We start from the raw sequence: 25,255 nt of genomic DNA, 5'->3' as shown, positions 1-25,255 counted from the left end.
ATTATTTTAGTTCAATCTGATTCGTTTAAGCATGGTAAATTGCCTGCATCATTTAACGAGGCATGTATCATTCTTTTAGCTTAAAAAAAAGTAAAGGTCCGACAGAGTGTTCTTCGTATAGGCCGATTTCTTTATTAAATGTTGATGTTAAAATTTTGGCTAAAGTTTTGGCTCGTAGATTAGAGAACATTATACCCTCTATTTCTGAAGATCAAACTGGTTTTATCAAAAGTCGTCTTCCCTTTTTCAATATACGGCGCTTGTTAAATATCTTATATTCACCCTCAACTGGGATTCCTGAATATGTTATTTCTCGATGCAGAGAAAGTGTTCAATCGCGTCGAGTGGAATTACCTTTTTGCGGTTTTAGAAAAATTTGATTTCGGATGAAGTTTTACTACATGGATTAAATTGCTATATTCATATCCCACTGCTTCTGTTTTGATCAACTCTCAGCTATCCCAGTCTTTCAGTCTTAAACACGGCACTCGTCAAGGTTGCCCTTTAAATCCCTTACTCTTCGATTTGGCTGTAGACCCACTTGCCGTTGCGTTTTGTAGCTGTGCTGAAGTGATGGGGATTTGGAGGGGAGGTGTTGAGCATAAAGTTTCCCTTTATGCTGCCGATCTTTTACTTTTTATATCAAACCTGACTACCTCCTTACCCTCAATGTTTTCACTTCTTAATAAATTTAGTCAACTTTCTGGTTATAAACTTAATTTCCAATTAATAGAGGAGCACAAACTTTTATTCCATGACCTCCCCTTTAAAGTAGTTAACAATCAATTCACTTATCTTGGTATTATGGTAACAAGGAACTTTAAGAACCTTTTTTGAGAAAATTTTACCAGTCTTCTAAACTCTGCAAAACAGAGCTTGACACAGTGGTCACCCTTGTCTATGTCTCTTGTAGGTCATATTAATGTTATTAAAATGTATATCCTTGCTAAATTTTTGTATCTATTTCAGTCTTTACCAATTTTTACTTCTAAAGCTTTTTTCGATGGGTTAGATTCTATTATTTCATCTTATCTATGGAAGGGTAAACACCCTAGACTTAATAAAGCTCACCTTCAAAGATCTAAAAAGGAAGGTGGTATGGCCTTGCCTAATTTTCGTCTATATTATTGGGCAGCCAATATTCGTTGTCTTATTTTTTGGTCTTTCTTCTATAATAAGTCTGACTGCCCAAAATGGGTGGCAATGGAGTTGAACTCTACTAAGGATATTTCCATTTCTGCACTTCTCGGTTCTGCACTTTCTTGTCATTTGCCTAGACTAATTGTTAATCCTGTTATCAGACATGCTTTAAGAATATGGGCTCAGTTCAGAAAATTTAATAGTCTTCATGGTTTTTCTCTCTCTAGCCCTATTTTACACAATCATCTTTTCCTACCTTCTATGCGGGATTCAACATTTTATGACTGGTATAGAAAGGGTATCAGGCACTTTGAAGATCTTTTCAACAACTGTCTGTAAAGTTTGATCAACCTAATACTCATTTCTTTAGATATCTTCAAATTAGACATTTCATTAACCCTTTGATATCAAACTTTCCTGAGATGGCTGAGAAAAATGTTCTGGACTTATTTCTTTGTATTAATCCATTGGGTAAAGGTTTAATATCTGCTAGTCAGGATAAGTTAGTGATTTTGAGGCATGCTCCTTTCGATAAAATTAGAACTGCCTAGGAACAAGATCTAGATATCTCTTTATCTGATGCGGTTTGGGATTCAATTCATAAGTCAGTCAACTCAGCCTCTTTATGTGCCCACCACTGCCTTTTTACAGTTTAAGGTTGTACACAGGGCTCGTATGTCTAAAACTAAATTATCGTGGTTTTACCCTGACATTAGTCCTGTCTGTGATAAGTGTAAAGGGGCTGAGGCTTCCCTTATTCATATGTACTGGGCCTGTCCTAGTCTAGAGAAATTCTGGAGAGAAGTTTTTTCAACCCTATCTCATATTCTTAATTGCCATTTAGAACCTAACCCTCTGGTTGCTCTTTTTGGCACCTTAGGTGAAGTAAATATGCACCTGAGTCTGACTAAATGTCGAACATTATCTTTGCCTCTTTCTTGGCTAGATGGTTGGCCCCACCCACTTATGCTTAATGGCTTAGTGATATTATGGCCTGTTTAGACCTCAAAAAGATTAATTATTCACCAATTTGGACATAAAGTTTCATAAGGTGTGGGGACCTTTCCTTGAATATTTTCATAACTCTTCTTTAGTGTAAGTTTACCCTTTGTATGCTACAATCCCTTGCTTTCAGCTTTTTTTTGTAAGTTATATGGTTTTTTGTTGTGAATTACATTATACTTTTGGTAGTCAGCATTATACTTTTTTCCTTTATATATTTACAGTTCTCTGTGGTTGAATGCTCTTTTTTTTCTTTTATATGCAGAAATGGTTGGCCTGGGTTTTTTTTTCAGTGGGAGATTGGGGTGGATACCAATTTTACATAATTCTCTTTTGGGAGCTTTTTCTTATTGTTATGAATTACATAATGGATTTGTTTGTTTCACACTGTATAAATCTCCATTTTGTTGGTTTTTTTCTCTGTAGTTTCACTGTAGAAATGCATAAAAAATTAATTAAGAAATAGTACACTAAGTGAGGCAGTGTTCATGGTTTCTTGGTGTGTTCAGAAATTTATTGGCGGAGGGAAAGAAGCTGTTCCTAAAATATTGAGTGTGTACCTTCAGGTTCTACCTTCTTCCTGATAGTAGCATTGAGAAGAGGGCATGTTATGGATAGTGAGGGTCTTTAATGATGGATGTGTCCTTGATGCATTGCTTATTGAAGGTGTCCTCAATGTTGAGGTCTAGTACAGTACCCATAATGGAGTTGGCTGAGTTTACAACCCTCTGCAGCTTTTTCTGATCCTATATGTTGGTGCCTCTTTGCCAGACAGTGATGCAACCAGTTAGAATATAGAAACATAGAAACATAGAAAATAGGTGCAGGAGTAGGCCATTCGGCCCTTCGAGCCTGCACCACCATTTATTATGATCATGGCTGATCCTCCAACTCAGAACCCCGCCCCAGCCTTCCCTCCATACCCCCTGACCCCCGTAGCCACAAGGGCCATATCTAACTCCCTCTTAAATATAGCCAATGAACTGGCCTCAACTGTTTCCTGTGGCAGAGAATTCCACAGATTCACCACTCTCTCTGTGAAGAAGTTTTTCCGAATCTCGGTCCTAAAAGGCTTCCCCTCTATCCTCAAACTGTGGCCCCTCATTCTGGACTTCCCCAACATCGGGAACAATCTTCCTGCATCTAGCCTGTCCAATCCCTTTAGGATCTTATACGTTTCAATCAGATCCCCCCTCAATCTTCTAAATTCCAATGAGTACAAGCCCAGTTCATCCAGTCTTTCTTCATATGAAAGTCCTGCCATCCCAGGAATCAATCTGGTGAACCTTCTTTGTACTCCCTCTATGGCAAGGATGTCTTTCCTCAGATTAGGGGACCAAAACTGCACACAATACTCCAGGTGTGGTCTCACCAAGGCCTTGTACAACTGCAGTAGTACCTCCCTGCTCCTGTACTCGAATCCTCTCGCTATAAATGCCAGCATATCATTCGCCTTTTTCACCGCCTGCTGTACCTGCATGCCCGCTTTCAATGACTGGTGTATAATGACACCCAGGTCTCGTTGCACCTCCCCTTTTCCTAATCGGCCACCATTCAGATAATAATCTGTTTTCCTATTTTTGCCACCAAAGTGGATAACTTCACATTTATCCACATTAAATTGCATCTGCCATGAATTTGCCCACTCACCCAACCTATCCAAGTCACCCTGCATCCTCTTAGCATCCTCCTCACAGCTAACACTGCTGCCCAGCTTCGTGTCATCTGCAAACTTGGAGATGCTACATTTAATTCCCTCATCCAAGTCATTAATATATATTGTAAACTACTGGGGTCCCAGCACTGAGCCTTGCGGTACCCCACTAGTCACCGCCTGCCATTCTGAAAAGGTCCCGTTTATTCCCACTCTTTGCTTCCTGTCTGCTAACCAATTCTCCACCCACACCAATACCTTACCCCCAATACCGTGTGCTTTAAGTTTGCACACTAATCTCCTGTGTGGGACCTTGTCAAAAGCCTTTTGAAAATCCAAATATACCACATCCACTGGTTCTCCCCTATCCACTCTACTAGTTACATCATCAAAAAATTCTATGAGATTCGTCAGACATGATGTGCTCCATGGAACATCAGGAAAAAAATTTGCCAGAATCTTTGGTTACATACTAAATCCCCTTAAACTCCTAATAAGATAAAGATATCGGCATGCCGCCTTCATAATTAATTGAGTCAATATGTTGGGTCCAGGTGAGATCTTCAGATACGTTGACACTCAGGAACCGGAAGCTGCTCACCTTTTCTACTGCTGACTCCTTGATGAGGACTGGTGTGTGTTATAAACACAACCTGATGTAGGTATTGCTGTTGTCCAGGTGGTAATGTGGAGTGATAAGGGTAATAACACCTGGCTAATTTGAAGCCAAATACTTGAGTGAAATTAACCTGATCGAGGATATGTGAAATGCAAAAATTGATTGTCTGGAATTGTTAAATTCATTTTTGTGTGCAGAAGGTAATATTCAGATGATGAAGCATGTTCTTCAAGTTGACATTGAGTTTTATTAGAACAGTACAAGAACTTCAGGACAAAGGTAGATTGAAATAAGAGAATTAAAGTGGCAGGCAGCTGGAAGCTTGCAATCATGTTTGTGAACTGTGCAAGTGTTCTGCAAAATGGTCACCTAATTTGAGTTTGGTTCTCCTAATTTAGTTGTGAGCAGCTAATACAAAAGCCTGTAACTAATGAATATATTAAGACAGAAACATTACAGTCAGGAATAACTGTAATTCTTAATTCATAGATTACTTTCATTCAAATTTTATGTAGAACAAAGTGTAATGAATTTAAAACTCTTTGAGTTGCCTTTAAAGAAAATGTTAATACTTCACTGAACTATAAATGTGTATCTTCAGGTACTTCATGAACCACTAATAGATGAAGATCCACTCTTCATTGCCACATGTACAGACAGAGAACTGCGTAAAAGGAAAAAGCGGAAGTTTAGTCTCTGGGTCCGTCAGTGTGCATCAACAGGCTACATCTGTCAGGTGATGTTTTTGAAAATGTTTTCTGCTCCTCAAGCTACTACCCCCAAGATTCATTTTCTTGCAAGCATTCTCAGTCAAACAAAGAAATACAATAGTATCAATGAAAGACAATCTCTGCAAATACACAAAAAAGTAAACAAGTAATACTGAGAAGATGTGTGGTAGAGTTCTTGAAAGTGAGCCGATGGCAGCAGTGAGAAGAGAGCATGGCCTGGATGATGAGGGTTTTTAAGTGAGGAATGCTGCTTTCCTGTGGCAATGCTCCTTGCAGGTGCTGTGATTTCCCATTCCTGCACCCCTGCCAGCATTTCCAATGCCACATTAGTTTTTTTCTAAATGTTCCATTGAATATTTTAAATACAAAATAATCTGCAGATACTGTGATCAAAGCAACACTTACAGTATGCTGGATGAACTCAGCAGGTCATCAGTTTCCACTGATGCTGCCCGATCTGAGTTCATCCAGCGTACTGTAAGTGTTCCATTGAATATTTTGTCTGGCACTTGTGTAGCATCTTTCCAGATGCAAAAATTTTGGGGGGAAGATAAGCCAGATCATGCTTATACTGAGCGAACAACTCCTGTGTTAGAGTGGAGCTAAGACACAAATTTATGTGTGGTAAGCATTTGTTTACAGCATAAATGCAGATAACTGCTTCTGCATGACTGGCAATGAAGCAAACTACAGACCTTTCTTTAAATAAGAAAATGTTAATACTTTGGGATTAAATATTACATTTTTTAAATGACATGCATGGAAAGCAAGATAATAACTGAATGAACTGCAATATTTAAGAGATTGTCTTTGGATGTGCTAATTTGTTCTGAGAATGGAGAAGGCAGAAACAGTATGTGTATTCTCCAACAGAATTTCAGTCTGCAATGACATCTTTGTATACTCTAAATATACATGTTGGAATTTTTTACCTTCTCTCTTTGCTTTCTCTAGATTTACATTCATTTGAAGGAAGGAACAACTGCAGACGAGCTAGATACTTTGAAGAACAAGCCACAGCTACACAGTCTTGTGGCAAAAAGCCTTTGTCAGAATTTGATGGGAAAGAACTACATCATATATACTGGCCCCAGCATAACCAGTTTAAATCTTTTTGAAGAATTTGAGAAAAAAGGTTTGTTGTAAAAGTATGAATAGTTGTGGCTTGTTTAGAATTGGGAAGTTTGCAAAATTTTGACCCTTTTGTTGTCATTGAAATCTCCTGAAAGTATATTTTCTTCAGTGATGCTTCATCCAAAATTTTAGTTATAATGTTTAAATGGAAGGAATGCAAATAACAATTCTGAAAAGAAGCGTTTAATCCAAATGATATTTGTGATAGATAATAGGAAACATTTAAAGGGAAGATGTGTAAGTGTGAGTACAGAGTGGAAGATTACGGTGAAAATCTGGTGAAGATTGAGAGGTGGCCAAGGTGGATTTTAAACCCTGACAAACTGGTCAGACTGAACAACGTATTGAACATCAAACAGTACACATTGTGCTGACCCCCTTTAACTTGCTCCAATATCAGTCTAACCCTACCCTCCTATAAAGCCCTCTATTTTTCTGTCAACTTTGTGTCTCTGATGTATCTGCCTCTACTACTACCCCTGGCAGCACATTCCATGTGCTTACCACTTTCTGTGTAAATCACCTACCTCTAACATTCCCCCACCCCCACCCATATACTTTTGTCTCAACACCTTCAAGTTATGCCCTCTTGTATTAGCCTTTGGAAAATGTTTCTGGATGTCCATTCAATCTATGTCTCTTATCATCTTGTACACCTCTATCAAATCACCTCTTGCCCTTCTCTCGAAAGAGAAAAGCCCTAGCTCGCTCAACCTACGATCATAAGAGATGCTTTCTAATTGTGCATCATCCTCTGTACCATCTCTAAAGCTTCCACATTCTTCTTATAATGAGGCAACCAGAGCTGAACACAATACTCCAAGTGTGGTATAACCACCCTTTAAAGCATTGCAATGTTACTTTGCGGTTCTTGATCTCAATCCCCTGACTAACCGAGGCCAACACACCATACGCCTTCTTAACCAACCTATCAACACGCTACAACTTTGAAGGATCTATGGCCAAGATCCTTCTGTCCCTCCACACTGTTAAGTCACACCATTAACCCTGTACTCTGTCTTCAAGTTTGACCTTCCAAAGTGTGTCACCTCATACTTTTCTGGTTGGTATTCCATCATGCTGTGCATACTTTAAAAAAAATAAATCAGATGCTATGGCCTTAAAAACTATCATTAAAATATCATTATGGGTTACCCAGTGTTGTATGTGAAAGTCCTATAAACACTGAGATCTTTGACTCCGAGTTTACATGACAGTTTATTGCATGTTTCCCTGAGTGATGTGCTGTGACCAGTCTCAAGCCCTACAAGTGTAAGAATTGATGAAACAAAAGAAATAACTCCATCCTTGCAAAGTCTTGCAGCTGTGATTACATGTAGCCAGTCCTTGAATGGTCATACCACAATACAAGTGGCACTCTTCCATCTCCGGGGGGCTGAGAAAATGGCTGCTGCAGTGGTGGTTGATGATGTGCTGCTGGTAAGGGATTGACCCCAAGAATCAGAAGAACCTTGTGTTTTTGCTGCAGGAAAGTTTCAAGGACAAATAAAATCCTGGTTAAAGCCAGGTATTGAATTTGGCACTAAAATGCACCAAAATGGGTCCAATATTGTTTGACTCCAGGTTAAGCCCATCTTAAGCTGCATAACACATTTTGAAAACACACTTTTAATAAGTTTTATTTAGAAGTTTCAGATCTGATGACTCTAAGAACTGATTAAACAAAAATGTCCATCCTTTACTTCCATTTCCTTTTCTCACTGTCCATGAAGGATTTAAGTTTTGTATATCCTATGTCCACTAGCTCATGGTATGAACATTAGCAATCCTTTTATAAGATATACAGTGTGTATATAAATGTTTGTGTATTTATACTGGAAATTTGTACGTTTGTTTTGTTCCTTCGACCACACCCACTAAAGACAGTATCCAAACAGAGATTCCCTAACTCAGGACAATTTGGGAAACAACTCCTATAGCTATCTGCATCCAGGATAAGGACTGAATGACACCTTCACTTGCGAGGGTTTCTGAATGCTCTTTTGAGTTGTCCTTTTTGTAATTTTCTCTGAAAGCAGCAAGGTATAAAACACAAAGTTAAGCTAAGGTAATTATAACACTTAACCAAAACCCGGGGTGAAAAAATCACCTTGAGTTTGTTCTTATCAGACTGCTTTGAATTTTGCACTTGAAGTGTTTAATTTGTAATGTCTTTGAGTTGCCTGATCATTTTGGCAGCTAGTTCAGCCTAAGTATATCGTTTAATTGACTGTCAAAGGATTTCCAGGATTTGCATGGGGTTGTGTAGATTCATTGGGCACTACAGCATTGAAGCAGGTCTTTTGGCCCATTCAGTATGTTTTGAACTGTTATTCTGCCTAGACCCATTGATCTGCACCTGACCATAGCTGTCTATAAACCTCCCACCCATATACTTAACCAAACTTTTCTGAATGTGGAAATCAGACCCACATCCACCACTCGTTTTGGTAGCTTGTTCCACAGTTGCACCACCTGCTGCATGAAGATCCTCCTCAGGACTTTGCTCAGTTATTCACCATGCAATTGCCTGAGGTAAGAGTGGGATGGATGCTGCAGTGGTAGTTGATGATGTGCTTCTGGTAAGGGAATGGCCCCAAGAATCAGAAGAACCTAGAGTTTTATTTTTATTACAGGAAAGATTCTTGGACAAATGCTAGGTGCTAGGTGACCAGTAATCAGCCTGGAAATATTAGGCCACGTTACATCTCTCTTTCCTTGTTCATGTACAGGTATATGGATAGGAAATGTTTAGAGGGATATAGGCCAAATGCAGGCGAGTGGGATCAGCTCATGTAAACGTCTTGGTTGGCACAGATTAGTTGAGTTGAAGAGCCTGTTTCAATGTGGTATAACTCTATAATAAATAGTCACATTTCACTTTATCCGTGTTTCTCCATGCTCCCCTACTTTGTTGCTTTTTCACATGAATATTCACCAAAGTATGTAGTGAGGTTATTATGGCAGTTCATGGCATTATGGCAGCTAGGGTTTGGAGGCCCAACATTGATGTAGGCACCTCAGCAGTTTTATTCCATTAGGAGTTTAAGGGCATGACTAGACTCAAGCAAACTTATTGATTTTTTAATATTCACAAAGCTAACAGCTTTGTGAAGGACCCCATGCACCTGTCATACAAACTTTTCTCCCTCCTGCCATCTGGCAAAAGGTTCCGAAGCATTTGGGCTCTCAGGACCATACACACTTACTTACATACATTCTCTCTCTCTCTCTCACCACTCCACTCCCTTTGCAATTTTTGCTCATTTCTTTCTCAATTTCTGTTAAAACCTTGTTTACATTTTCATCATTTATTATTATATTGTAATTTGTCCTTTACTGTTCCTGTTGTCTTGTTTATTAATTATTGTACTGTCTTGCACTGTTTTGTGCACTTTATGTAGTCCCGTGTGGGTCTGAAGTCTATTGTAGTCTAGTGTAGTTTCATGTAGCACCATGGTCCTGGAGGAAAATTGTTTCATTTTTACTGTGTACTGTACCAGCAGTTATGGTTGAAATGACAATAAAAGCCACTTGACTTGATTTTAATTTTAATCATTTTTATGTATTGCTCTGTACAGCTGCCACAAAACAATACATTTCACGACACATCAGTGATAATTCTGATTTTGATTGTGAACTGTTCTGTTTTATAAGCATGGGGTTATTGTAATTACATTTGGATTGTTTCTCCCCACATAGGGATTTATTGCTGTGGACTTCTGAGCACCAAGAAGAGTGACTGCACGGGATTGCCACAGTCCATGTTGGTTAACCCTGAGCCGCCTCGTGTCAGAGGCCATTACAGAGTACGAATGAAAAGAAACATGTCATTAATCAGCTGGGCCAACAAAGGACAGTTCTACTTCCTCACAAATGCATACTCTCCATTCAAAGAAGGTAAGTACTCATAAAGCGGTCATCCTGATATGATTAAACGTATTCCGATGAATTATAACTATTTTTGCAATTTTTTCCTTTGGGTTTCCATATTATAGGTGGTGTTTGTTCTCTCTGTTGAAATTCCAAGAGTGCAACCTCTACTGCTGGTTGCAGAGAATTATTAGTCTTGTATCTCTTGATGCTGTGCAATTTGTATTCCTAATGTCTGGCTATTGAAGATAGTGAAATCCCTGCAACCTTTTGGCTTGCATTATCTGTAATCTATCTGACTTTCTAATACATAATATCACATTGACACTAAGATTTCTTATTTTTGACTAAGTTGTTACATGGCCTTTAATTTTTGCTATCATTTTCTCTTGAACTGTGCAAGAGCATTTCCTACCACCGCCAGATGTTGTTCAGTCTGTCTGTGTCACATGAAATCCAAACCTTTTCAGTATATCATATTTCTGAATGGTCCATGAACCTATAAACACTAACGCTCTATTCCTCTTTGACTATTTACTTTTAAATTATAATTTGTACTAATTTTTAATGTTTTGCACTGTACTGCTGCCACAAAACAACAAATTCCACAACATACATCACTGATTCAAATTCAGAATTGACCACTTTCATTTATATAACACCTCTAGCATGGTAAGTCTCTCAATATGCTTCACTAAGTTTTATACTAAGGCAGGTATCCAAAACCTTAATCATAGAGAAAGGATTTAATCTGCATCTTTAAGGTGAATAAATTTAAATCAGTCTTGATCGAATGGCAGAGCAGCTTTGATGGACTGAATGGTCTAATTCTGCTCTGATGTTGTATGGTCTTGTGAAAAGTTTTTAGGTAAGTATTTCGAATAACTAGGATCCCAGCAGTTTGAGACTTGCTTGCCCAAGGCAAGGTGGTAAAATGAAACTTATGATATACAAGAATCCAGACCCGATGAATGCAAGGGTTTAGTCAATTTGTAGGGCTGGAGGGAGTTGCATTTTGCACAATCTCATGCATTCCATAAGTGTGAGGGGTGATTAGCTGCCATTGGATTTTGGGTCCATAATTGGTCACTCTTCAATTGTCAGTCCAAACTACAATTAAATCTTCATCAAGCAAAAAAGGAATTTCTAAACCTACCAGTTTTTATTGTTCGTTTATTTAGAGATGCAACATGGAACAGGTCCTTCCAGCCCAACTACTCAGCAATCCGTCTATTTAACACTAACCTAATCACAGGACAATTTGCATGACCAATTAACCTACCAATTGCCCAGCAATCTGTCTAACACTAACCTAATCTATTTAACACTAAACTAATCACAGGACAATTTGCATGACCAATTAATCTACCAACTGGTCCATCTTTGGTCTGTGCGAGGAAACCAGAGTAATTGGAGGAAACCCATGCCATCATGGGGAGAACATACAAACTCCTTATAGACGGTGCCAGAATTGAACGTCAACGCCAACACCCCAAGCTGTAATAGAATGAGCTAACTGCTGTGGTACCATGGCACCGTTCGAGTGACACACAACTCAAAGGATCCCCAGGCAAATATTGCATTATTTGTTTTTAAAATATTTTGTGTGTCCCAATACAGGAACTGCATGAAACATTAGCAACCAGGAGACTACACAAGGAAGTATTTGATTAATGAAAATTACTGCTCAACCTTGAAAATTTACAGAGGTTTGACTCTGAGTGGAGAACACTGGGTGTGGAAAGAAAAAAATTGCTGGAGGCAATCACTAGGTTAAGCAGCCTCTGTGGAGGGAAATGGACAATCAACATCCTGTCTGTAGGAAGGTTCTCAACCTGAAATATCTATTGTGTATTTCCCTATTCAGTTGCTGCTTGACCCACTTAGTTCCTTCAGTAGTTAATTTTTTTCCCTCCAGATTCCAGCATTTCTGTCTCCAACTTTATTTTCTCCTTTCCTACAATTCTAGAAGGCAGTAATTGGAATTCCACTTAAAGTAACGTGCATTGCGTTTTCAACCTGCAAGATCTTTTGTTAAAAAGCTTGTTGTCTTCAGATGTTGTCTCCTCAATGGAGTCTGACCAATAGGAGAGGACATTTTGTGCAGCTTATACAAGTCATTCCGATAAAATGCATACACTGAAGAAACCCATTTAGCAAGGTCAAATAGCTGGAGATACTAGAATTTTGCAGTGAGATATTTCAAAACTTGTATGCCTGACTTTTTAAATACTGCAACCTTTTCAGAGGGTGGTGAGTGGATGGAACAAGCTGCCAGAGGAAGTGGTTGAGGCAGGTACAATGCTATCATTTAAGACACACTTGGATTGGTATCTGCAGGGTTGGGGCTTGAAGAGTTGCAAGGAAAGAATTAAATATGATTCCTCCTTGGTACATGTCAAAATAAAATGAAAGTTCGAAGACAAAATGGTGTTGGTTTGGAATGTTGTACTAACCTGGAGATGTGTACAAGTGGCTCCTCTCTAACGTTGTAGCAATGGGCTTGATTAGTAGATGATGAGTATTATTTTGATTTCTGTACTGCTGTACTTTCGTTTTTGTTTCTGTATTGCACTTGTGCAAGTTCTAAGTGTTTCCTTATGCCCTTGAATAAATGTGCAGTATCTCCTTTTCTGGGAACGCATATGCAAATAACCTGAGCTGAATGAGAAAATAACACAATGAACCTTCAAGTAATTTTTGTTACAGGGCCGAATGCAGGATATTGGTACTGTATGGGTAGTTACCTTGGTCAGCGTGAACTCGTCGGGCCAAAGGTCCCGTAACCAATCTGTAATGTTCTATGGATCTATGACTCTCTTAACAAATTTTGTAGCATAATTCTGATCACTTACTGTTTCATCAATGTTTCGGTCCCACAGGTGTCATAATCAGAAGGAAGAGTGGAGAGATTCGTTGTCCATTAGCAGTTGAGGCTTTTGCTGCTCACCTTGGTTATATTTGCAAGTACGACGATAAGTATAGCAAGTGAGTATGTACATAGTCATATCTGTAACTGTGAATAGTAAATCCCCATGTGACTGAGAGGCCGCGTTCCTAGAAAACCACTACAATTTTCTATAATGTAAACACTCATCTGCCCAAGCCGATATATTGCAATACACCAATGCACATCCCTCCCCCCCCATCAGTAGCATCTACAAGACACACTACCTCAAGAAGGCAACATCTATCAACAACGATCCCTTACCAACTGGGCATGATGTTGTCATTTAAAGTTAAATTGGATAGATATATGGACAGGAAGGGAATGGAGGGTCACGGGCTGAGTGCAGGTCGGTGGGACTAGGTGAGAGTAAGAGTTCGGCACAGACTAGAAGGGCTGAGATGGCCTGTTTCTGTGCTGTAGTTGTTATATGGTTATATATACCATCTTCTCACAGCTACCATATGGCAGGAGGTTTAGAGGGATATGGGCTAAACAGGATGAGCACGCTGGTCAGAATGGATGAGTTGGGCCAAAGGGCCATGTTGTTTGCTGAATAACTCTATGCTCCTGCAAGTTCAAGAACTTAAGTCTGTAGTCCTTTGAAAGTTATCAGTGAATATGCTCCCACCACTCTTTCAGGCAGTGCATTCTGAATTTGTAATAACTTGTTATTCCTGTCACTGACCCTTTTGCTAGTGGAATTGTTTTCTCCCTACCTATTGATGTTGTCTTTATTATCTCTGTTGTGAAACAGGAGTTTAACAATTGCTATTCTCTTCCGCAGATACTTTATATCACATAAACCTAACAAGACCTGGCAGCAAGTCTTTTGGTTTGTCCTCAGTATTGCTGTCAATAATGCATACATCTTGTACAAGATGTCTGAGGCATATCTGGTCAGACGGTACACCCGGTTGCAGTTTGGTGAAAGACTGGTCAAAGAGCTCTTTGGAATTGAAGAGCATCTTCCTTCAAAGTGATTCCTGCTGGCAGTCGTTGTACTGACATCAAATTGTTGCACTGCATCCACAGGGCTAAACCACATCTCACAACCTTGTCCCAAACATTATTTTTTAAAATGTTTTGTCATTATGAAGCTTTTACATAAAAATCTGCAAACTCCCAGCTCTGCCACAGAAACTCCAGCCAAAACGAAGACCATTTGTAAGGAAGCTGGAAACAGATACTCCATTTATAAAAACTGAAGCAATGAATACAACTTGTTTGGATTTCTGCTGCAGAAAGAATGGTGGGAAACCAGACTTGCAAAGGGGAATCTACTTGCAATGACAACATAAGGTTGATAAATTGTGGTCTGATTGTGGCATTTATAAAAATGTACCTGGGGGTGTGAAATATGCACTTTTATATGCACGTGTGGGAAATCATAAAACCATCAAGGAATCATTTTGTTTTCAAAAAAACATTATCTTTGTTACTTTCTTAATGATTTGCGCCTTCAGAGTATTGTTCAATAATGTCATCTAATGATTCCTCCATACATTGTGCAATCAACAGCCCTGTTTAGATATTTATAATGAAAGATTTAATATGCATACTGAATGTTTACATTGGACTAGTTATTAAATCATGTTCAGAGTTCACAATTTCTGCTATGTACTGCATTTAGAACCTAGTGCACCAGGCCCAGGCATAAATTACATTCTTTATTCACTGACTATACTTTGTCACTGCAGATTCGTTGTTGCTTGGAATGCTAAACATTTATGTGGAGGTAGAGTTTAAAACTGATGGATGACAATTTCCCCACAGTGAGTTCTTAAAGTTCAGTTGGGGTTGTTAGATGCAGTAGAACTATAATAGTGACAATGGTATGTGTGACTACAGTGGTTGAATTAACTGGTGGCATTTCGTATTTCCTAGAAGTAGGCCTGCCATTTATTATTCAAGATGGAGGAACCACTGGCAAAAGAGAAATCTTAAGTCCTTAAGTGAACTGTGCTAAATAGGGGATTATTGTCCAGTTATTAAATCTCTATCTTGGTGTGGAGACAGCATGCAGAGTTAATCTGTTGCTTTCATGTGGGATTCACTTTCTGTTAGTTGATTTGTACTCAAGCAATGTATGTGTCTCAAAAGTGCCCTGTATATTACAGATCTGTTGTACTTAAAATATAAAAGATGTATGTTAAAATTTACAATAAAGGAAAATTGTGGTGAAGATTAATGCCTTGGTGTCGATTAATTGTTTAAAAAAAAGTCTCAGTTGTATATGATGACATAAGCACTGATAATAAATTTACTTTGAACTTAACTATTCAACTGGTAATAGAACACTACTATTAAGTAGATAATATTGAGTAGGTACACTTAGTGGCCACTTTATTAGGTACACCTAATTAATGCAAGTAGCAAATCAGCCAATCATGTGGCAGCAGCTCAGTGCATAAAAAGCATGCCTGCTTATTTTATGGATTTGTTAATAAGAGAACAGAAGAGAATGGCCAGACTGCAACAGCAGAAGACCATACTGATTCCACTCCTGTAACTCATAACATAACCATTACGTGTAATGCCAAGTAATGTTTTATTTCTTGAATACATTATCAGATGGCTGCTACTGGGTTCATACCACCACATCTAAAATCTATTTCATTGATCTAGGAGACCCTTTCAAAGGTTCTGAAGAGGCACTATATATTCATCAATTAAAAAAAAATAAATGCTAGAAATATTCAGCAGATCAGACAATATATAAGGAAAGAGGTTTCGAAGTTTTCAACATGAAATGTTAACTCTGGTTCACTTGTTGCCTGACCCAAGTGTTTCCATCAATTTTTGCTGTTTCATATTTCCATTTTCTGTAGTGTTTTCTAAACAAAAAAAATCCGACAATACAACCCAAGTTTTAAAAGAAAACCATGAAAGATGGACTTTAAAGGTCACAAGTTTATTACTGTTGATTCATTTTCAAGGATGCTTTCCATCGCACCTATAAAACTAAGCAAGACCATGCTTTATAGCAAGAAAAGATGTGGGGAAGTTTTCCAATACTCCACAGTGACAGCATTGTGCACAAGAATAATGTTACTCTTTACAAATATTGGAAACAATTACTTTTTCTTGTGGGGTGGGGGAGAGAGAATGTAGGGAAAGAATTTAACAGAATCACAAGTCACTTCAAAACAAAAATAAGTCTAATGATGTTCCTTGAAGATTAAAATATTGGTGGAATTGTAACACCAATCCATCCATATCTGGGGAGTTGTAAAGACCAAGAGGATGTTTTCTAATAGAACAAAATGTTATTTAAAGTTTCAAGACTATTATAAATGGAAAGGACATAGCTCTTCTACAAAATGAACTTTGGCACATTGTGGCATGTAAACACATTGAAAATTGATACATTCAGCAGCAGTATAACCTTCCCACCTTGAACCCGACAGTTTTACTCTCTGCTCATGAAAGGTAGTCTCAAAATCACTGTCGGCCCTTTCACATAAACAAACTTATGGGGAAAAGAGGCGAGTGTGTGTGAGAGAGAGAGAGAGATGCACACATACGGAGAGAATCATCCTTTAGTATTCCTGGTAGTGCCAGACACCTTTATTGCATTGTGGTCATTAAAACTTAACAGTGTAACCTGACAAGACAGCCAACAATTTGGTAAACCAAATAAATATAAATGAAATAAGACTTCACAGAAAATTGATATTAAGCAGAACTTGTTAGCATAGGTGAGCTTGAGAGGCAAATGACCTGATTTCTCCAAAACAGCTATTGCTTTCAATTTACTTAGCCACTTACTTTATGGATTCCTCTTATGCCTTTGAACATGAGATAAAACAAAATATAAAGTACCGTCACTGCTGAAGATATATTATAATCACCTAACCTGGAACAAACAAGGCACCAATCAAATTCCACTTTGAAAAAGTCAATACAGCAGAAGCCAGTGAGTGAATTCTTGGATGGTTTCAAGCAAATGCAGGCTAGAATCAAACAGAAGGAACGATCTTGGTAATATAACAATTAAGTCACACAGCTGCTTACATAATAAATATAAAATATATTTGAATTGTCAACAGGCTTTGTTGACATTCATTACCATTTAGCCATGTTTGTGCCTCGCAACTGAAAGTTATAACTCTCACCCATCCTAACCTAAGGACACAAAGAAATAAGAAAAGTGCTGGGATTCACGTAATAAAGAGATACCAAAATTGACACACAGCAACTGGCTCTGGCTCTGGATTTCTTTGATACTGCCCCATTTCCCTATATCTGACTATTTGTCTCTTTAAGCAATACTCACTGGGTTATCAAAACCATCCCACACTGAGATCTGGAGTCTGCATATTCCACAACAAAAACAAACATCAGAAAATTAAACACAATAGATTTAGATCTGAATAAAAGGTCAATACAAAAAGAAAGTAAGAATACTGAAGAACAGGTGAGTTCTGAAGCACTGCAAGACCAGACACCACCACTTGTAAATACTCGGATGTTTGATGTGCTTGCTGATAAGCAGCTTTTGTGATTACTGCAGGCCATTTCCTATAAAACAGAAATCCTTATTTTAGAAATTTCCTCATCAGAAGAACCGAAATGGTTCTTGCAGGGATGGAATTCTGTGTACCGTCCTATTGTAGTTCAAAAGGTGAAGGAACTTAGTTACATGAGAAAGAAATATAGAAATAGTAATCCACCAGTTTAAAAACTCGATACAGTAATTCAAGATAAGATGGAAAATGGAACTTTTTTTCAAAAATCGAGGTATATGGTTGAATGCAAACTTGATTTACCAATTTAAATATTGTCCACATTTGTAAGTTCCAAAATGCAGATGTGTTACTGCTGCAAATTAAGTGTGAACTTCCACTGTTGTGAAAGGGATGGACTGCAGACTTCCACAGTGAGTCCTCCACTTTTGGTATTCCGACTGTCGAGACACAAGTTGCTGCTGACATGCCTCAGTTTGGAGTTGTTCTCAATTTGCTCCCACTTCTGTAAAATAGGTATTCATGAGAATAGGTTAACAAACCATAAACCTAGAAACTTCTCAAGATTACAAAATATTCCTTACAGAATTCCTGCTCCTGGAGTCTGAACACTCATTGTGGTAGAGACAGGTACAGTTTGTTCAAAGTCCAAAGTAGACTTATTATCAAAGTACGGAGTGTCATCAAAGAATACCCAGAGGGTCATTTTCCTGCAGGCATTCACAGTAGAACAAATACAATTGTATCAATGAAAACCAGCACACAAATAAAGACTGACAACCACCAACGTGTAAAGTAGACAAATAGAATTAATTAATTAAATCACTAAATAAAATTGTTGAGATGAGTTGTAGAGTTCTTGAAAGTGAGTCTATAGATTGTGTTCAGTGTTGCAGTGAGTGAAGTTGTCTGTGCTGGTTGTAGGGTAATAACAGTTCCTGAATCTAGTGGTGTGGATTCAAGCCTGAGGTGCCTGTACCTCCTTCTCAAAGGCAGCAACGAGACAGCACGGTTTGCATGCTAGGGGTCCTTGATGATGGATGCTGCTTTCTTGTGGCAGCAATCTTTGTAGATGTGCTCAGTGCCGGGGAGGGCTGTTTCTGTGATGAAGTGGGCTGTAGCACCACCGTTTAAAAGATTTCGGACTGTTTCATGCAGAGGAAACGTTTAGAAGGATATGGGCGAAATGCAGGCAATTGGGACTCGCTCAGGAAGGCAGCTTGATCAACATGGCCATGTTGGGCTGAAGGGCCTGTCCCTGTGCTGTGTAATTCTATACCCATGACCACCTCTCTGTACTTTAAGACAACATTTGCTTAGCTTGTCTGCTATCATGTCAGAGTCAACACAAGCCCCTACCCTTCCACAGCGGCATCAAGTTAAGGTGAACGAGCAGGGCAATGTGTAGCAGCTGCCTTTCCTGTTCAATCTGTTGTCTCCTTCTAACAATGCACCGATCTCCCTCACCTCAGGATTAAAAATTAGCTTTGTCACATGTACATCAACACTTAAGAAAATGTATCATTTGTGTGAATGACAACATAGTCAGAGGATATGTAGGGGCAGCCCACTAGTGTCACCATGCTTCCCGTGCCAACATTGCATGCCCACAACTTACAAACCCTTACTAATGTGGGAGGATACTAGAGACCAACACAGTCATGGTGAGAATGTACAAACTCTTTACAGGCAGAGAAGAGAATTGAAGCCAGATTGCTGATGCTTTGAAGCATTTGTTAGCTGCTACACTACCGTACTGCCCTATATGTGACTGTGCAGTACAGTAGCATAATATGCACATTTTCCAGGACAGATTTCACCATGGAAACAAGCTCACCACTGATCAATGAGCTCGTTATCTCCAGCCATCACAGGCAGTGACGAGACCACTTTACCAACACTGCTGCCAGAGGGAGTGGGGGCCAGATTCTCACCACAATAGTACAAAGGGCAGGATTAATGCCAGATTCCCAGTACACATCGCCACTGCAAAAGCCCATTCAGCTCAACATCCAACATCAATTCAAGCTGCACAAGAGTTTCATATTTCCCTTTTTTTTAAACAACATAGGAGGCCATTTAACCCATTTAGTCTATGCCAGTCTTAGAGCAACCCCATCGTCCTCACTGCCCCATTATTTCACTGTAACCATTTCTCTCTCACGTACCCATCAATATTCTTCCCTGCAACTCTCCCCACTGCCCACCTACACTAAGTGCAACTTACACCAGCCAATTAGCCAATGACCACTGATCAGGCTTCAATTCCTACCACTGTCTATAAGAAACTTGTATGTTCTCCCCATGACCTCGTGGGTTTCTTTCGGGTGCTCCAGTTTCCTCCCACAGTCCAAAGACATACAGATAGGGTTAGGCTTAGTGAGTTGTGGTCATGCTACGTTGGCACTGGAAGCAAGGTGACATTTACAGGCTGCCCCCAGTACATTCCTCAGACTGTGTTGGCCTTTGATGCAAACAGTACATTTCACTCTATGTTTTGATGTACATGTGACAATTGCAAAAAAGATTAAAGCTAATCTTTAACCTTTAGGCTTCCGAGGTGGGGGGAGGAAACACGCAGTCACAGAGGACAATAAAAAGACACGAGGTGTAAATGGAGTGGCCGATTTTGGACTGGCCATTGTTAGAGTGGTCAGGCTTTGGCTTAACAGGCTTGGGTGAGAACTGGTAAGGCTCTAAGTTTCATGTATTTTTTTTCCCCCTTTCTTTGTCTATTAGTACATAGTCAGTGCAGTGAGAATAGGTCCAGGGTTAGTGGTCTTTGTGTGGGATGTGGGAACTATGAGAGACCCACAGTCACCTTGACAACTATACCTGCCTGAGGAGCACTGAACTGCAGCTCAGTGACCTTCGGCTCAGATGGGAGAATAAGGAAGTGATAGATAGGAGGTACAGGGAGGTAGTCACCCCTAAGTTGCAGGAATAAGACACCGGGGTGACTGTCAGAAGAGGGAAAGACAATAGGCAACTAGTGCAGAGTACCCCTGTGGCCAATCTCCTCAATAATAACTATACCACTTTGGATACTGTTAGGGGAGGGGGGGGGAAATGACCTACCAGCAGGAAGTCACAATGACTGGGTCTCTGGCACTGCATTTGGCTCTGTGGCTCAGAAGGGAAGGCGGCGGCGGGGGGGGGGGGCAGAAGAGAGGAGTACAGTAGTGATAGGGGATTCCATAGTTAGAGAAGCAAAGAGAAGAATCTGTATACGTGAAAGAGCCATTCAATTGGTATGTTGCAAGGGAGAGGGTGAGCAGCTGAAAGTCATAGTCCATATGCATTTCTATGACTGCTAGAGCCTGTGATTTACAGCTTGGGGATCGTTTGAGTGATCCACCACTTTGCTGGCTCTGAGAAGATTCTGGGAAACGAGTGTGTCCTCGGATGGCCTCTATGCGAAGAAACTTCGAGGCAGGCAAGAGCCGATGTTCAACACCATTTTGCTGTTTAAAGCGCCGAGGAAGATTGAGACATTGAGGCGAATGCAGAAGGTAAGCATGAGATTTGGTGCCGACCACCTGCCTTTTGATCGCTGCCAGAGAAGGCGTCTGTGAGCGGCCTATCGCTGTGGCAGGCAGGTATTCCCCTCTGCCTCTTTTGATGATCCTCTCTTTCCATGCATGTCAGTGATATTGTAGGATAGTATTGCGGTTCTGTATTTATTGGACTATGGACTTTTTCAGACTAATGGTTTCTATATTGTTTTTTTTAAATTGCCTGTTCTTCTGTTTTGATGTGTGGGGGGAGGTAGCTTGTGGGTTGATGTTCTGTTAGTTTCTTGTGCAGGAGAGGGTTTGCTTTTTGGGGAGTCGATGATCTTGTTCTGTTTTGTGCAGGGGTAGGAGGGTTTATGATCAGATGAGTCTTACTGCAGTGGTGGTAAGCTGATGGAGAAGATCCTGACAGGCAGGATTTATGAACATTTGGAGAGGTATAATATGATTACGAATAGTCAGCATAGCTTTGTCAAAGGCAGAGCCTGACTGAATTTTTTGAGGATGTGACTATAAACATTGATGAAGGAAGAGCAGTAGGTGTAGTGTACATGGATTTCAGCAAGGCATTTGATAAGGTACCCCATGCAGGGCTTATTGAGAAAGTAAGGAGGCATGGCATTGAAGGGGACTTTGCTTTGTGGATCCAGAATTGACTTGCCCACAGAAGGCAAAGAGTGGTTGTAGATAGGTCATATTCTGCATGGAGGTCGATGACCAGTGGTGTGCCTCAGGGATCTGTTCTGGGACCCCAACTCTTTGTGATTTTTATAAATGACCTGGATGAGAAAGTGGAGGGATGGGTTAGTAAATTTGCTGATGACACGAAGGTTGGGGGTGTTGTGGATAGTGTGGAGGGCTGTCAGAGGTTACAGTGGGACATCGGTAGGATGCAAAACTGGGCTGAGAAGTGGCAGATGGAGTTCAACCCAGATAAGTGTGAGGTGGTTCATTTTGGTAGGTCAAATATGATGGCAGAATATAGTATTAATGGTAAGACTCTTGGCAGTGTGGAGGATCAGAGGGATCTTGGGGTCCAAGTCCATAGGACACTCAAAGCTGCTGCGCAGGTTTACTGTGTGGTTGAGAAAGCATACGGTGCATTGGCCTTCACCAATCGTGGGATTGAGTTTAAGAGCCGAGAGGTAATGTTGCAGCTGTATAGGATCCTGGTCAGGCCCCACTTGGAGTACTGTGCTCAGTTATGGTCACCTCACTACAGGAAGGATGTGGAAACTATAGAAAGGGTGCAGAGGAGATTTATAAGGATGTTGCCTGGATTGGGGAGCATGCCTTATGAGAATAGGTTGAGTGAATTTGACCTTTTCTCCTGGGAGTGGCAGAAGATGAGAGGTGACCTGATAGAGGTGTAGATGATGATGAGAGGCATTGATCATGTGGACAGTCAGAGGCTTTTTCCCAGGGCTGAAACGGCTAGCACAAGAGGGCACAGTTTTAAGGTGCTTGGAAGTAGGTACAGAGGAGATGTCAGGGTTACGTTTTTTTTTGCAGAGAGTGGTGAGGGCATGGAATGGGCTGCCTGCGACGATAGTGGAGGTGGTTACGATAGGGTCTTTTAAGAGACTCCTGGATAGATACATGGAGCTTAGAAAAATAGAGGGCTATGGGTAAGCCTAGGTAATTTTTAAGTAAGTACATGTTCAGCGCAGCATTGTGGGCCGAAGGACCTGTATTGTGCCATAGGTTTTCTGTTTCTATGGTATTCTTTTTTGTCTTGGGGTTGGGTTTGATGTTTCTCTCTGAATTACTTTTATGTTCTTTATTTCGTGGCTATCTGGAGAAATACAAACTTCAGAGTTGTATATGGATACATGCTCTGATAATAAATGAACCTTTGAACACATTGGTACCACTGTCATAGGTCAGAAAAGGGAGGAGGTCCTGAAGACAGAATACAAGGAGTTAGGTAGAAAGCTGAAAAGCAGGATCTCCAGGGTAGTAATCTCTGGATTTCTGCCTGTGTCACGCACCAGTGAGGGCAAGAATAGAATGATTTGGCAGATGAGTGTCTGACTGAGGAATTGGTGCAGGGGGCAGGGTCTAAAATTTCTGGATCACTAGGATCTCTTCTGGGGAATGTATGATCTGTTACACCTGAACCCAAGGGGGACAAATACCCTTGCAGGGAGGTTTGCTAGAGCTACTGGGGAGGCAGGGGGATGCTAAACAAGAGTGATAGGGCTGAGAATGGCGCAGTTGGTATACACAGAAACATAGAAAACCTACAGCACAATACAGGCCCTTCAGCCTAAAAAGCTGTGCCAAACATGTCCTTACCTTAGAACTACCTCGGCTTACCCATAGCTCTCTATTTTTCTAAACTACATATATCCATCCAGGAGTGTCTTAAAAGACGCTATTGTTTCCGCCTTCACAAGTAGATAGTGTGTGTAGCGAGGAAGGGCAGGCACGTGATAGGGCAAAATTGCAGTCAGTGGAATGAGTTGAAGCATAACATAGGGGCAAAATTGAAAAGGGTGATGAGCACAGGACTGAATATGTTATATTTGAATGCAATAGTGCAGTTAGAGATTGGCAGCTAGGACATTGTGGACAATGAGCTGTGGCTGAAAGAAGATCGTAGTTGGAAACTTAACATCCAAGGATACAACAGGAATTCTGCAGATGCTGGAAATTCAAGCAACACACATAAAAGTTGCTGGTGAACGCAGCAGGCCAGGCAGCATCTCTAGGAAGAGGTACAGTCGACGTTTCAGGCCAAGACCCTTCGTCAGGACTAACTGAAGGAAGAGTGAGTAAGGGATTTGAAAGTTGGAGGGGGAGGGGGAGATCCAAAATGATAGGAGAAGACAGGAGGGGGAGGGATGGAGTCAAGAGCTGGACAGGTGATTGGCAAAGGGATACGAGAGGATCATGGGACAGGAGGTCCGGGAAGAAAGACGGGGGGGGGGGGGACCTGGAAGATGGGCAAGGGGTATATTCAGAGGGATAGAGGGAGAAAAAGGAGAGTGAGAGAAAGAATGTGTGTATAAAAGTAAGTAACAGATGGGGTATGAGGGGGAGGTGGGGCATTAGCGGAAGTTAGAGAAGTCGATGTTCATGCCATCAGGTTGGAGGCTACCCAGACGGAATATAAGGTGTTGTTCCTCCAACCTGAGTGTGGCTTCATCTTTACAGTAGAGGAGGCAGTGGATAGACATGTCAGAATGGGAATGGGATGTGGAATTAAAATGTGTGGCCACTGGGAGATCCTGCTTTCTCTGGCAGACAGAGCGTAGGTGTTCAGCAAAGCAGTCTCCCAGTCTGCGTCGGGTCTCGCCAATATATAAAAGGCCACATCGGGAGCACCGGACGCAGTATATCACCCCAGCCGACTCACAGGTGAAGTGTTGCCTCACCTGGAAGGACTCTTTGGGGCCCTGAATGGTGGTAAGGGAGGAAGTGTAAGGGCATGTGTAACACTGTGTGTAGAGCTCGTTGACTTTATTAACTTTGCCTCCAACTTTCACCCTGCCCTCAAGTTTACCTGGTCCATTTCCGACACCTCCCTCCCCTTTCTAGATCTTTCTGTCTCTGTCTCTGGAGACAGCTTATCCACTGATGTCTACTATAAGCCTACTGACTCTCACAGCTATCTGGACTATTCCTCTTCTCACCCTGTCTCTTGCAAAAACGCCACCCCCTTCTCGCAATTCCTCCGTCTCCGCCGCATCTGCTCTCAGGATGAGGCTTTTCATTCTAGGACGAGGGAGATGTCTTCCTTTTTTAAAGAAAGGGGTTTCCCTTCCTCCACTATCAACTCTGCTCTTAAACGCATCTCCCCCATTTCACGTACATCTGCTCTCACTCCATCCTCCTGCCACCCCACTAGGAGTAGGGTTCCCCTGGTCCTCACCTACCACCCCACCAGCCTCCGGGTCCAACATATTATTCTCTGTAACTTCTGCCACCTCCAACGGGATCCCACCACTAAGCACATCTTTCCCTCTCCCCCCCCTCTGCATTCCGCAGGGATTGCTCCCTACACGACTCCCTTGCCCATTCGTCCCCCCCATCCCTCCCCACTGATCTCCCTCCTGGCACTTATCTGTGTAAGCGGAACAAGTGCTACACATGCCCTTACACTTCCTCCCTTACCACCATTCAGGGCCCCAAAGAGTCCTTCCAGGTGAGGCAACACTTCACCTGA

The 25,255-nt window shown here is 40.8% G+C and overlaps 2 protein-coding genes across 2 annotated transcripts in view; one reads left to right on the top strand and one right to left on the bottom strand.

Moving 5' to 3' along the window:
- Positions 1–15,280, top strand: part of pgbd5 (piggyBac transposable element derived 5) — a 69,046-nt gene extending 53,766 nt beyond the window's left edge. The window contains exons 3-7 of the mRNA XM_063071759.1: positions 5,017–5,151; positions 6,101–6,281; positions 9,983–10,180; positions 13,036–13,141; positions 13,888–15,280. Coding sequence (XP_062927829.1) covers positions 5,017–5,151; positions 6,101–6,281; positions 9,983–10,180; positions 13,036–13,141; positions 13,888–14,083 — 816 coding nt within the window. The 3' untranslated portion in view covers positions 14,084–15,280. The remainder of the gene's footprint in view (positions 1–5,016; positions 5,152–6,100; positions 6,282–9,982; positions 10,181–13,035; positions 13,142–13,887) is intronic.
- A 713-nt stretch (positions 15,281–15,993) lies between these two features.
- galnt2 (UDP-N-acetyl-alpha-D-galactosamine:polypeptide N-acetylgalactosaminyltransferase 2) overlaps positions 15,994–25,255 on the bottom strand; it is a 128,064-nt gene continuing 118,802 nt past the window's right edge. Inside the window, exon 16 of the mRNA XM_063039920.1 lies at positions 15,994–18,074. Within this exon, the coding sequence (XP_062895990.1) occupies positions 17,919–18,074 (156 nt within the window). The 3' untranslated portion in view covers positions 15,994–17,918. The remainder of the gene's footprint in view (positions 18,075–25,255) is intronic.

This window comes from Mobula hypostoma, chromosome 2 (assembly GCF_963921235.1).
Source record: "Mobula hypostoma chromosome 2, sMobHyp1.1, whole genome shotgun sequence".
In the NCBI taxonomy this organism is placed as follows: Eukaryota; Metazoa; Chordata; class Chondrichthyes; order Myliobatiformes; family Myliobatidae; genus Mobula; species Mobula hypostoma.
The sequence above is the reverse complement of the archived record's forward strand: the minus strand, read 5'-3'. Positions and strand labels throughout refer to the sequence as shown.